Consider the following 14,435-nt stretch of genomic DNA (forward strand, 5'->3'; position numbering starts at 1 on the left):
GTAATGGCACCAAATTTGAATTAAAACAAAAAAGAAGTTATCACAAAAGATGAAATAAATTACATTCAAGACTTTTAATTGGTTTTTGAGGCATTTAATATCCAACCGAAGTGATAAAGTCACACAAATGATCCTTAAATATATGGAGTTACATTTCCATTGTCTTAAACTTTTCTTTTTTTTTTGCTTTAGCAGTATGTTGATGTGCGTTTGATTTCCAGCAAATCTATTTTGTCAGTCAATAAATTACTAAATCGACAGGTCATATAAGAATGAAATATTATTAAAGATTCTGTGTCTCCCCCACTTTTCCAGGTGAACATCTGCGGACGTGTCCTCAGGGTCCGACCTGCTGTACCACCACCATGGAGGAGAACTTGGCGGGTTTGAGCGCCCGCGAGACAGAGGGACTGATCAGAGAGGCCGGCAGGTCCCTGCAAGCTTCCTTCAACGCTCTCCACAGGAGCTTCGACAGTAAGCGTGCTTTTTATCAGTGTGTGGGCACAAAATACTGGAGACAGACACTGCTGCTTTAGCTCAGCTGCAAAGCTTCAGAAGTGGTCCTGGAAGGGGCATGGCAGTTTTATGTTAGTGTTAGCCAGGTTGTGGTTTCTACCTGCCCTCCCTGCACTCAGCCTTTAATATTGTGGCTTCAGAAATGTGTGTCGATGAACACACGTTTGTGTGTGCCCTGTGCGACCAGGGGACCCCTGACTGGGTGTTATAATGAGAGCGGAGTCAGCCAGACACAATGAAACGTGATAAGCCGATTCCCTGATCTCGAGAGACACACACATTAACACACACACACGCACACACACATACACACACTTGCAATAATTCACTCCCACACACACGTAAACAGAGGGGTGTCCCTTGGGGCAAAGGCTAGTCCAGCTAATGAGCAGTTGACCCACTGAGGAGCTGAGCCTGCAGATCACTGCACATCAGAGACAGAGCGGGGCCGAGGGAGGAAGAGGACTGAAAAAGTGCCACTCCGTACAACATGGAAAGAGACAAACGCAGCAAGTGACGACGTGTCATCAGTACTGAGAGGAAACAGTGAGTCAGAATCCCACACTGAAAAAGACAAATGGAGGGCAGGAGAATGACCGTGGGAATAGGAGGACGGCGTTATTAGTCTGAAGGTAACAGGCCACCTCGGTGTCAGAAATACGGCCTTCCATCTGGTTTTGGTTTAGAACGATCTGGCTCCGGCCCGCAGCCTTTGAAGCACGAGGCTAAAACCAGACCATTATTCTGCGGCGACGGCTCTCTGACTCCCTTATTCTCTCAGTATGACCTCTCCGTCACTTTGCTTCCATGTAGCTGCAGAGGACATTTCAAAGGAGCTGATAAAACATGTTTAAAAACAGTAAAACCAATTCAGATATTACAATGGATGATGAACATACAAAGCAGTAGGGCTGTGCGATTAATCGATTTTAAATCTAAATCGGATTTATTAATCAAGACGATGTTAAAAAAAAGGAAAATCGGAAAATCGATTTTCCTTTTTTGCAGCTGGCTGCATTACAGACGGAGCTGGTCTAGTCATCTTTGTTTGGTCAAGAAAATTGTAAATGTTGTCACTTTACTAAACTCAAGGAGGATTTACAGTATCTTTCAATTGCACTTCATTCCCAATAGGGAAATTTGTTTGCTATTTTTCTTTAAAAATAAAGATAAAATATTTGAAACAATTTATTCCATTGTCTTTTGTAGTTTTACCAAAAAAATTGAAATCGAAATCGAAAATCTGGTTTTCAGAGAAAAAAAATCGGGATTTTATTTTTGTCCAAAATCGCCCAGCCCTACAAAGCAGTAAAGGAGAACAGTGTCCTGGAAAAAGCTGCTGTTCTTGATAACCTTGACCAGATTTGCATTTTACAGTAGTGCTGAAATGTTGTTGGGACAAATGATCTATAACAAAGCTTTAAAGACTTTAAAGCTTTGCAGAACTAAATAAATAGCATTAGCCTAAGAGTTCACAAGTGCACACAGTCAGCTGGGAACTTACTTCCACACACAACTGACAAATACCCTCTTAAAGTAAACGTCACGACAGATGAAAAAAAACAAAACAAGTGACGTCCACATATTGGTACACCAGGTCTTGGTTAACTGACACTTCCCAATTATGTTGTCATTCCATCAGTGACGTTCAGGCAGGAACGACCCATGTTCAGCCAACCCGACCGCGACTGGAACCGCAAATTTTGATATACTGGAAATAATACGCAACCCGCAGTTTATAGGTTATAGTAATAGCATAAACAAGTGTCGATGTCATAAGACATTAGCTTACGTCTTGCGCCAGCATTATTATAGAGCTATGGCCTATTGCCTGGACTTATAAAGGGCTTTCTGTGACCAGTTCTTGGAAATATCTGAAACATATGGCATGGCATATATTGACATTTCATTTTAAAAGAAAAGAAAAAAAACTTCCCTGCACTAGGAATGATCCATCTTAACCTTAAAGGGGACCTATTATGGCATCTAATATCTATTTTAAACAGGCCTTGAATGTCTTAAAAACAAGCTTTTGATTGTTTTTGCGAAATAAATCAGAAATTCAACCTCTAAACCATGTCTTTATCTTCCCATTCTCTAACCTCATTATCTATGCGGGATTCTGAGTGGGCGGGGAGGCTATGATAACGTTTTTATAATATGATAATGATACTGTGCTGATTGACTGCCTGAATGACGCGATACACCGCTACGAAAAAATGGCGGAAGCTCCGGCCGGCGGAGTTACTGTGTCCTAACTGCATGCGATGCGAGCGTCAACGACAAAATCAATTCCATTGCTTTATTTTCTATTGGACTGTCCTAACTGGCTGCAGCGACGCGCCGCAGCGACGCGGTGCGATGCGGCGCGTCGTTTTGAGCTGAACATTTGTCGGACGCCCTGCCTCTATTTTCTTCCTGTCACTCACGTTGAAAGCCGGTCGAAAGCGCTGTAGGAAACAGTCATGATGAGGAACGGCTGATCAAGTTATCTCTATGATACTTCCTCATTTCACTACAAAAACCTCAATAAAGTGGCAGCTGCTGGAGGGAGATGGACAGAGAGCATCAGATGTCACGCAGTGCGACGCGATAGTTAGGACATGGTGTTTAGTTGTTCCGGCCAGAGTTAGTTGTGGGCGAGGTTTCACGCATTGGAGGCCAACCTATGTAAATCGCATTTTCGTTACGTAACGACGGGAGCCTCTCCATCACCTGCCTTGTGCCACGCACGTCTACACCTGTGCTGAAAGCTCGTGCTGCATCTTGATGTATCAGCCAAGGGTGTCTTAGTATTTACGACTTACGACGTTTGCATTTTTATATGCCACATAAAATTGTGTTTAAATATTCTTTTTAAATATCATGATGCATATTTTTGTCTGTGTCGCTACCTGCAGTGACCGCAGTTGACCGCACATAAGGAGGCAACTGTCAGCTGGGATCTGTGTCAGCTTTATAAGGTCGCGCCATGCCAGCTTGGCCCTGAGTGTTTTTCTTTTCTCACTGTCTCTTTATCCACTTCTTCCAGCCTATTTCACAGAGCTGCATGGTCGGTCGGAGCGCTCCCTGCAGGAGGTTCTCGCTCCACTCGGTCCCCTGTACTTGCAGAACACCCGTCTCTATGGAGATCTGTACGCCGACCTGCGCCAGTACTATCGGGGCTCTGCTCTCAACCTGGATGAGAACCTGTCTGACTTCTGGTCCCGCCTGCTGGAGCGAACCTTTAAGACCTCTGCTCCCACAGATGTGAGTAAAGCTGGATTAAACGTGCTAGATTTGTGAGGTACACAAATACATTGAAAACAGAAGCAAAAAAATCTGATCCGGGGGTAGGACAGGAGTGGCAACTGTAATATAATAATGACCAATTTACAGTGAGTCAAACCAGAAGGTGGGCGTTCGTGTAAACTAGCAGATCTGTCTAGGGTCTAGGGCTGGGCGATATATCGAGATTTTAATATATATCCATATATTTTCAAACACGATATGGTACGAGACAATATCGTTTATATCGATTTAAAAAAAAAAAAAAAATAATTTTTTTTTTTTTTTTTTTACTTTTTTTTTTTTTTTTTTCCAACTTTGTTTATTAGGAATTCACAGATGAGATGATACAGTTTCACAGGTGGTACTTACAGTGGTCTGCGTTTTTTTTTTTTTTTTTTTTTTTTTTTTACATTTTTTTTTAAAATGATTTTGATATAGCTTATTTTGTGACAAATTGACTTGAATGTTTTATTTGAGATTTGCACAAATGTTTTCTTATTTGCACAACTGTCAACCTCAGTGGAAAAGTCTGCCTGTTACTGTCTACATTGTATTAATTGCACAGTGTATTTTAATTTAATTGTTATGCAGGAAAGGGATATTTGTTTTACTTTATTCAAGAAGCATTTTTATTCTATATATGCAGGCAGTTTATTTTTATTTCATTTGTTTTATACATTTTGATATTGTGCAGACCTCTGTTAACAAAGGTACCTGTGTGACATTTGGCACGAGGCTTTGTATTAAAACTGACTGTTTTTTTAAGGGTTTGCCTCAGAAAAAAATGAAGCTAACAGAGATGCTATGCTATAATGCTTTGGTGGAAACCCCAATTAAGGCACAGAAAAAATATCGAGATATATATCGAGTATCGCCATTCAGCTAGAAAATATCGAGATATGACTTTTGGTCCATATCGCCCAGCCCTAGGTACACAAATACATTGAAAACAGAAGCAAAAAATCTGATCCCGGGGGTAGGACAGGAGTGGCAACGGTAATATAATAATGACCAATTTACAGTGAGTCAAACCAGAAGGTGGGCGTTCGTGTAAACTAGCAGATCCGTCTAGGGTCCCTTCTGATCTGGTTCATACTGTAAATAGACAAAAAGAGGCAAAACATGCACTTACAGTTTGTTATTAAACATGATGTTAGTCAGAGATGCAACCCGGTTTGCATTTGTTTGACTCGGCTGAGAAGTTCCTTTCATGTCTTTTTACTAGCATATGGAGTAACACATCTGGGTTTCTTCCTGTCACCTCCGTCTGACAGGTCAGCTTATCGGAGGATTATCTTGAATGTGTTGCCAAGCAACACGAGACGCTGCGGCCATTTGGGGACATCCCTCGGGACATGAAGGCGAAGGTGATCCGGGCTTTTGTGACAGCCAGGTCGTTTGTCCAGGGGCTGTTAGTCAGCGCAGATGTAATACGGAAGGTCTCTCAGGTGAGTGTGTGTACTCATGGTCCTCAAGTTGTGGGGCATATTTATACACTTACGTGGTTGGGATGTAACGCTGCTTCCTTATAAAGACAAACATGGAGTCCCTGGTGCTAAATTAATACTTTCCATGCTTTGCAAAGCAGTTTTTATGGTTCGCTTTCTGTTAAGTCTCCAGGAGTTAATTGTAAGTCCTCTAAAGTAATGGGAAGATAACAGTACAGTATGTATATGTGTATAAATCCACTGGCTGATTCCCAGGAACTCAGATATGATAGCTGCGTGGTTGTCACGCCCTAACTGCCTGAGTGGATGTCTCCACCCTACAAATGAGAAGCACAAAGATCATCACAAATCAAGCTCCAGACTCTGCCAGCAGAAAAAAAGCTCTCATTTGGAGAGATGACAATACTGATGTCACATTCTGGGGTGTGACCATGTTTGTTGTTTTTTTCCCCCACATTTCTTATTATAAAGCTTTAGAAAAAAAATTGTTTACCTTGGCTGGTGGTCCCAAGATACATTTTCTTTTTTTTTTTTTCCTCTCTCTTTTTGTTTCTGGTAATTTATGACCTTTAGCTATTATTATATTATCGAATCTCCAGTTTATAGATCCCCTGTCACGTTGATGGTTGAACCCGATTTACACAGCTTTAAGCTTGTGCAAAGTTTTAAACCTTATTCATAAATAGTCATATACATGAAACTGAAGATCATAATGCAAACCTGACATTTACTTTTAGTTCAGTTTGTGGAAAATGGTTGGCCTGGCTTTCTCTTTAAAACTTAAACAGTTATAAAGCATTACAAACTGTAATGCACAGCATTTTGTATTTCGTGTCTTTCAAATAAAAGACAATTTTTTCCAGTCATATGTTCCTCATTCAAGGTTGTTAAAAAAATACTGCTATAATATCGTATCGTATCGTTATCATTATCATTATCGTTAAATGTATTCACACCAGTTTGGGTTTATGTAACTTAGTCTGACTGGTGGGACGATTCACTGAAATATTTGTATTGTTCTTGCGGACCATTTTCAAACACACCCTGAATATTTCTAATTTCCTGATATAAATGACTCAAACATCTCTTTGTTCAGAGCCTCCATCTATCAGATTTCTCAGCGTCAGTGTTAAATGAGCTCTTCTGCTCCTCAAACACAACCTGTTTACAGTTTAAAGACTGGGAAGCTGGGCTGGCATCGCTTTCTTGTTAAGCCTGTGTCTCTTTTGCAGTAATGTGGCCATACTGCCATCTACCGTCTTCTTTGTCACCCTTTAGAGTAGAAGGAAAATGGGGATGGACAGAAGTAAACTTCATCGGGAAACATTTTCAACAGCAACATCCTGTAAACACCTCGTAAATATGTGTCTTTCATGACTGAAACCCATGTTTTGTGATTGTACCAATTCCAGGTTCCTCTGGGTCCCGAGTGCCTGAAAGCGCTGATGAAGCTGGTTTACTGCCCCCACTGTCACGGCATGGCCTCCGTCAAACCCTGCTCCAACTACTGCTCCAATGTCATGAAGGGCTGCTTGGCCAACCAGGCCGACCTGGATCCAGAGTGGCAGAACCTTATAGGTGAGATAAGTCAGAGTAACTGAGTAACGCCTCAGCTGCTTTGGTTGGTGAAAGTTATCTTAACTTCATAGAAAAATGATATAACAGAAATTTAAAAAGTCTTCCAGATCTGTTAATAGCATGAAGAGAATATTCAATCTTCAGAATCTACAATAATTTATGTCAGGAGACGTTTTTATAATTTCTGAGATTTTAAAGTCAACCCAAATGCTGGCCAGAGCTTTAAAAGCCACTCTTCATGCATTTGAAAAGTGTTTCTGTCTTCGTTCTCCTGCTCAGACACAATGATCCAGGTGGCGTCCAGTTTCAGCATGGAGCCCAGTCTGGACGTGGTTCTGTCCTCCATCCCTGCTCGGATCTACGAGGCCGTGCACTACCTGCAGGAGAATATGGACGCTTTCACAACTAAAGTAAGACGCTTCTTTCTGTCCATTCAGCCCATCACCCAGTTTACACCTTTCATTTGGATACATATTTTTATAAAAAAATTCAAGATCACATTTAGATAAAATGTAAATCTTCATCGGATCATTTATCTTAGTTTGACTGGTTGCCCACATATACAACTATTTATTCTCTTCCTTGTCTTTCTTTGTTATATTTTAGATGCATTTGCACTAATGATGGCATTCAGTTTTAATTGAACATGTAAGTTGCAACAAAGACATTCTGACTCTGGTGATAATAGAAGAGTATAATAGGATAATAGAACTGAATCTGGCATTGCAGGGCGAGAAAACTCCCGAACATCCCCACGCTTTAAAAAGAAAGGCTTGTCTGTGGTGACATCTAGTGGACTTCAAAATCTCCTACAAACCTGGAACTCTCTCACAGCAGCTGGTGCACATTGGTGTTGATGTGTACTTGTATCTGGGTGTGTGCAGGTGTACCAGATGTGTGGTACGCCAGGTGAACTGGCAACAGGAAGTCCCACCCCCCATGAGCAGAAGAGGAAGAGCGGCTCCTTGACAGCGCTGGAATACAAACCTTCCCCGACAACTGGACTCAGGCTGGAAATGCAGGTGCGTTCCTCCTCTACGTGTCCGCTACGGATTTTGGTTAGCACAGAAAATGTCCCGGGGCAAACATCTGGCCTTTATGAACTGTTTTTGACATTTTATGTGTCCGTTGTTTCCAGAGATGAAAGAAAATAAATTTGAAATCAAGATATCGATGATAATTAAAGCACAATATGAAATGTTTCTGTATTTTGTTTCCAGGTGTCAGATCTTACTAGTAAACTTGGGGACATGCGTCACTATTGGATCCAGCTGCCTTTGGCTCTCTGTGACAAACTAGCAGTAGGAGGTCAGGATAAATGCTGGAACGGCATGACGAAGGCCAGGTGAGAAAAAGAACACTACGTACTAATGATCGTCGCCAGTTTTAAAAATGATCCAAAATTCTGCCTGCTTTCTGTCTTTAAAACCTAAAGTGACATAACAGGATGTGATTTAAAAAACTAGTTAACTGCTATTTTTATTATCATAGCTGTTACAATGTAGTAAATACATTCTTAGATGACAAAAACTAAGTGTATCATATGATTTAAAAGCTTTTAAAACAAATTTTGAAGTAATAATCTCAGTTTTTGTCCTTATTCTGGTGTTTTTTACTACAGTTTTAAGATTTGTTATCATTTCAGTGGTGTTGAGATCCTGACCTTGATTAGGCACTGCAACACTTTTTTTCCCTACCTTTTTCCCCTAATCTGACATTTTCTTAGCAAAACTATCTCAGCACCACCATAGTTTAGGAGCTGTCAGACACAAATGTGTTTTTATTAAATGTGGTGCCGTGCAATGTGGACTTGTTTCCACTCTGGTTCCATCTGACAAAAGGACGTTGTCCTCGATGTGCCGAGGTTAATTCATATGCAACTTTGCCAACTCGTGCTCATTGAGCCCTGTAGAGTTTGAGACCTCTCTCTTTTTCTTTTTTTTCCTCAACATTGAGTGGTGTCAGATTCCTGAGATGTCCACTCCTTGGAAGTTTGGCACCTTCCTTGAATGTTTTCCATCCGTGAATAGGCTTTCAGGCTTCAGGTTGATAGACTCCACATTGTTTGGAACTGACTTCATAACCTTTCCCACATTGATGTGCAGTGACGATTGTTTTGCTAAGATCATTTGTCAGTCTGGAGCCTGACAGCCCCCCCACCCCACACCTCACACACTCCACATCTCTGTCTTTAAAGTGTTTACATTACTACCAAGAGATGAGATTTGTCCTGAGCAGAATGGTCAGAAAATTATTGCTATGCTGAAAATGTGGAATATGAATGTGTGTGATTCCCTATCAAATACAGATGAATCGCTAATTGTGTGAGAGAATAAGAAAATATGAACTTTGTGTCTTTGTGCGGCAAATAATCAATTAGTATTGTGATCTTTGTATCTGCATGGAAACATTAGGTAAATTCCATAACAATTTAAAATTATTTATATTGAATGTAAGTGTGGTGTAAAGTGTATAGTGTCCGTAAAGATTTTATTCAGCCTTCAAAGCTTTAATTGATATGACAAGTAGCCTACATAAACTGTCATTTAAAGACCCCATATGATGCTCCTTTCAAGGTAAGACTTTTAGTTTCAGGATGTATTGAAATACACTTGCAGGCCTTCACGTAAAAGAGCAACACATTACCGATTTAAAGCCAGACATTTGAACTTTCTCAGGCCCTCCTCCTAAAAAAAGCGCGGTTTGCTCCCATGTTCACAAAGCAGAGGTGCAGCAGGGGCGAAAAACCTACAACATTATTCAAATTTCTTATGGAATTTTGCCCAGTTATATCGGAAAAGAATTTTGGCCTCAGCTTTACAACGAAGACAACCCCGGAGGCAATCTCCTGCAGGTGCTGAGCCGGTTTGGGCGGAGCCCGGCTGTACTCTGTTGATGAAGGCCTGGCCTCCAGGCACTGCTGACGAGCCCTTCCCCTCGTCCTTAGCTCCAGGATACCGCCTTGCTATACCCAGTCTTGGCAAGAAACATTCAACTTTTATTTTCCATGGGAGTCGCACTGAGTTTCACCTGTCCCCCGGGACCAGTTTTCCTGAGGAAGATACTCTACCTCCAGGGCCAATGGACCAGACAACAAGGCATGTAGATTCCTCCACCATGATAGGAGGGGCATTTAAGGGGTGCTGACTTCTCATATATGCAGTACTGGAGTTGAGGGGGGATGAGGGGGGATGGCATCCCTCCTGAAATAAAAACGGTCAAAATCATCCCCCCTGTAAAACTGCCATCCCTCCTTTTCCCTTATGCCATTTCATCAATGAATGTGGTTTTACTGCTATTTAAACATATTTGACAATTTTCACCTGTTTCAAGTACATTTTCACTTGAAATAAGTAGGAAAATCTGCCAGTGGGACAAGATTTATCTTCTCATTACAAGCAAAAAAATCTTGTTCCACTGGCAGATTTTCCTACTTATTTCAAGTGAAAATCTACCTGAAACAGGTGAAAATTGTTGTTTTTTCCAGTGGTGAGTCTTGTTTTAAGTGTAATGAGATTTTTCTTTTACTAAAATGAGACATTTTAACTAGAAATAAGACAAATATTCTTGTTAAGATTTAGAGTTTTTGCAGTGATCCATTTTACTTTTCCTGTGAAGGACAGAGTCATATTGATAAGTTCAGAAAACTGTTTTTTATTTTTGTGTTGATGTATTTGATGTAAGCCCAGTGGATATTTAAAGCTTACAGAAGGCTGCATTTAAGTGCTGCCATGTCATTCCTGCTGTATTTCTGCAGGTGTTTTGGTCAGTGCTATTATTTGTAATATATTATAGTATTTGTAATCTGCACAAATTATCTGTCCCCATGTGATAAAATCCCCCATCCCCCCTGATTTTTTTTAACAACTCGAGTGCTGCATATATGTAATTGACCAACACAGTGAGTGGGGTGATGGCCTGAAAGCAACATTTGGTTGAAGTGTAACAACAGTTTTATCAGACTGTGCAGGGTTGCCTCTGGAACTACAGAAGGTTTCATGACTTCCTTTTTAAATATCCATTAGTACTTCTCAAATACTTAAAAACGGCCTGAGGGGAAGTCTTGCTGGTTTTGAAAACAAAAATTGAAAAATATTTTTTTTTTTTTTAAATATGTGGGTCGGGAGAAAGAAACAACTGAGCTTTATAGCCCCCACCCCCGTCTAATTTCTGAGGCAGTTAACTCGTGTGATGTTAATTTGCGGTTACATTATCATACATTATGCATGTTCAACGCATCTATGAAACACGCCGACTATGGGAAGTGTTGGCAACGGGTTTTCACACATAAAGAGCTGAGCTGAACAATGAATCAGCACCATAGTTGCCTCACCTTTTTGTGACATCATAATCACGGTTTCCTTCAACAAATATGTTGTACCCTGTCAATCAGCCAAAGGTATCCACATGAGGAAATATACTGCATCTCAGCCCCTAAACAGTGTGGATTTTAACATGCATGAGAGCCACAAATATTTTCCTTTGTCAGTCCACACAACTTTAATCCTCACCAGTCCAGCTATGTTGTGTAATTAAAGAGTCATGAACTGTAAATGCGTATGATATACTGGACCCATGACGTAAATAACAAAATAATTCTCCTTCTCCTCTGCAATTAGGTACCTTCCTGGGGTGATGGGTGATGGCTTGGCCAATCAGATCAACAACCCGGAGGTGGAACTCGACATCACGAAGCCAGACATGACCATCCGGCAGCAGATCATGCAACTGAAAATAATGAGCAACAGGCTGAAAAATGCCCTGGATGGCAATGATGTGGACTTCCAGGATGCAAGTGGGTCTTTCAAACATTTGTAGTGTACATTTCAGGGACTTTGTGTCTATAATATCTCTTGTAGGACTCTTCTGAATGCTCTAACATTGGAAGGGGGCTGATTACGGGACTTCAGCCACGGCTGATTACTGGAATTTGAGGGCAAAATACTGCCCAAAAACAATAGAGGTCTGATTATAGTTTTTCCGTAACATTTATATCAATCTAATGGTAAAAACAGAATCATTTCCATACCTATGTTTAGGAGTTTATTCCATTAGAGAGCAACTCATTTGTCAAAACACAAAGGGTCTTTCTTGTCGGTTGTGGAAGTCGAGTCCTCATGCGACGACAGTTGACCAGAAGGGAGAAAACCTCGTTCCATGTTTCATTTTATTTTTTTTACAGTTTATGCAGCCTTTGCGTTTTTTTTTATATATCATATGGTTACTACCTTTAGATAACACTAAATCCTACACATGGACCTTTTAAAATATTCATTCTAGTCTTGAATGTCACAGTAAAATTCTGAATCTGAGGGCTCAGATCATTGTGGTCTCCTCCAAGCCCAATAATATAGTTTTTAAATTGATCTAGATCCACACTGACATTTAATTTGACACACCTCACTTCTGCAGTAAGTTTTATTGGAAGTCAGACTATATGTATTTGCTTAATCTTGTTTAAAAATGGACGAAAAGCATAAGTTGGTTACTTTTAAGCCAGTCTATTTCTGTAAAGAGCAACTGAAATGGAAAAAAGAAAATCTCTTTTTTAAGAAGGTATGTTTTTAATTATCCGTCTGTTATCCTTCCAGGCGATGACATCAGTGGCTCAGGAAGCGGGATGTGTCTCGGTGGTCAGTGTTCTCGGAGCAGACCGGGATTGTACGCCTACTCACCAGACAACAACCGAGTCCGCGCTGCAGCCGCACCTCAGCCCGCCATCTGCAGCCTCCTACTGCTGCTCCCGCTGACCGTCCTGCTGCTCCAGCGATGATGGACGGCCGCTGCCTCCTGTCGGGCCCTGGGGGCCAGCGCGGGACTGAACAATGGGAGAAGGGAGGGTGGGGCTTGTCTGGTGGAAGACTGGAACAGAACTTTGCCAAAAAGAAAAAAAAAAGACATTTTGGACACTAAGTGGACATTTTTCTTTAACTAAAGAAAAAAAACAACTAAGTGCAGTCTTTATTTTGCTGAGTTTGAATATGTCTTAGTTGGACTGTGATTTAGTTTGTTCAGCTGGTTTGAGTGGACGATGACTGATGGCTGGTGGAAGATGCTGTCAGGAAATACAGAGCAGGAATGATGATGTAAGTGGGTCTGATTATGAAGATAATTAATGTCTAATTAGCTCCAGTGTCCAGGTGCCCTTATCGGTGATGCATTCAACAAGACTCTAAGTTTTTCTTTTGTTTTTTTTTTTGTATTATTATTTTTTTTGTATTTTATTTTGTAACTTGAGTCAAGGTTGGCTACTTTAACAAACATTGCATACGCTGTAAATCTTTATGTACATAACCTTAAAGACTGGCACAGTATTGAGCCATGAATGTACAATATGATACTCTGTTGGCAATTAATCCCCAATTAATCTGTGATGTAGTCGTCCAGGCGTGGTGGCAAGAAACAAATACAGTCGTAATTAACTTTTTGAAGTATTGCAAACAAAATATCACACTTCTAAAATATATGAAAACATTGTGATTGCAAGATTTCACCTCACTTTTATTTTGTGAGAATAAGAAATGTTCACATTTTTCGAGACTCATCACCTTTTTGTAAAACAAATTGAAAAAGTATTATCAAAGCGCCGAAAAAACAAGCACATACAAACATTTTTTTTCTGTCTTTAGTTCTGTCTTATGAAGGCAGAAATTGACAATACTTTGACACGCCTGGTTGCAACCATTAAAAGTGACTTAAGGGAGGTACTCACTACATAGAACACATTTCAAAACGCTAATGTGAGCGAAGACTGCCTGATAAATGCACATTTCTGTTAAGTAAAATCAACAGACAATGACTGTAGGTTAAACCAAAGCTACTACACTCTACACATTTGTTCTCACAGCAGAAAATGCCCAAGGTATGTTGAACATGTGAAACCCACTCGTTTTGTTTTACGTTGTCGTGTTAAAGCAAAGGCATCACTGGAATACCAAACATGATCAGCTCTGAAAATGCTCTGTTTTTGTACATATGGAGGTATTTTCAAAATTCCATCGACATTTGCTGAGTGATGTGTTGTTTAAACTAGCATGCCTCTCTCTCTGTATGTCTTCAACACTAAACTGGTACACACCAACATCCTGATTTACACAAATGGCAGAAGTAGTACATGCAAACACATTTACACACTCGGGGACTGTGTATTAAGCTGGTTTCTAATCATCAGTGTATTTAATGATGCATTTCATCCATTAAACTCTGTTTGATTGTAAAAGAGGATTATTTCCATTAATGGTTTAATTTGATAGGGAATGCCTTCTGTCTTTTCTCTTTTCCCTTCTCTTTTTCAATTTTCGGGACCCTCCCTAAAGCTTTCTACAATGGAAAAAAAGAAAATCTTACATTTGTAATTTTTTAAATCTCTGGACTTTTAATTCCCTGACATAAGTACAAAGGAAATGAACAAAGAAGAAAAACAAACTAAGGTGCTGAACACAAAAGGACTGTTGGTCTCATACCTGCATGACTGGTCCACAGCAGTTTTAATGATATTCCCTTCTGCTCTATATCCTCTTATAACTGTCCAAACATAGATTTATTCTCACGTAGGAAAGTGTTGTATGTAAAGATCAAGATTGAAAGACTCCAGTTATTGAACGTAGACATGGTCACATAACC

General features: G+C 40.3%; 1 protein-coding gene across 1 annotated transcript in view; it reads left to right on the forward strand.

Annotated features, from left to right (window-relative positions):
- The window catches only part of LOC133457863 (glypican-1-like), a 49,815-nt gene extending 35,797 nt beyond the window's left edge, over nucleotides 1–14,018 (forward strand). Inside the window, exons 2-10 of the mRNA XM_061737232.1 lie at nucleotides 316–474; nucleotides 3,548–3,765; nucleotides 5,061–5,234; nucleotides 6,647–6,812; nucleotides 7,092–7,222; nucleotides 7,697–7,834; nucleotides 8,033–8,157; nucleotides 11,432–11,607; nucleotides 12,404–14,018. Of these exons, the coding sequence (XP_061593216.1) occupies nucleotides 316–474; nucleotides 3,548–3,765; nucleotides 5,061–5,234; nucleotides 6,647–6,812; nucleotides 7,092–7,222; nucleotides 7,697–7,834; nucleotides 8,033–8,157; nucleotides 11,432–11,607; nucleotides 12,404–12,585 (1,469 nt within the window). The 3' untranslated portion in view covers nucleotides 12,586–14,018. The remainder of the gene's footprint in view (nucleotides 1–315; nucleotides 475–3,547; nucleotides 3,766–5,060; nucleotides 5,235–6,646; nucleotides 6,813–7,091; nucleotides 7,223–7,696; nucleotides 7,835–8,032; nucleotides 8,158–11,431; nucleotides 11,608–12,403) is intronic.
- The last annotated feature ends 417 nt before the right edge of the window (nucleotides 14,019–14,435 follow it).

This window comes from Cololabis saira, chromosome 13 (genome assembly GCF_033807715.1).
Source record: "Cololabis saira isolate AMF1-May2022 chromosome 13, fColSai1.1, whole genome shotgun sequence".
Taxonomy (NCBI): domain Eukaryota; kingdom Metazoa; phylum Chordata; class Actinopteri; order Beloniformes; family Belonidae; genus Cololabis; species Cololabis saira.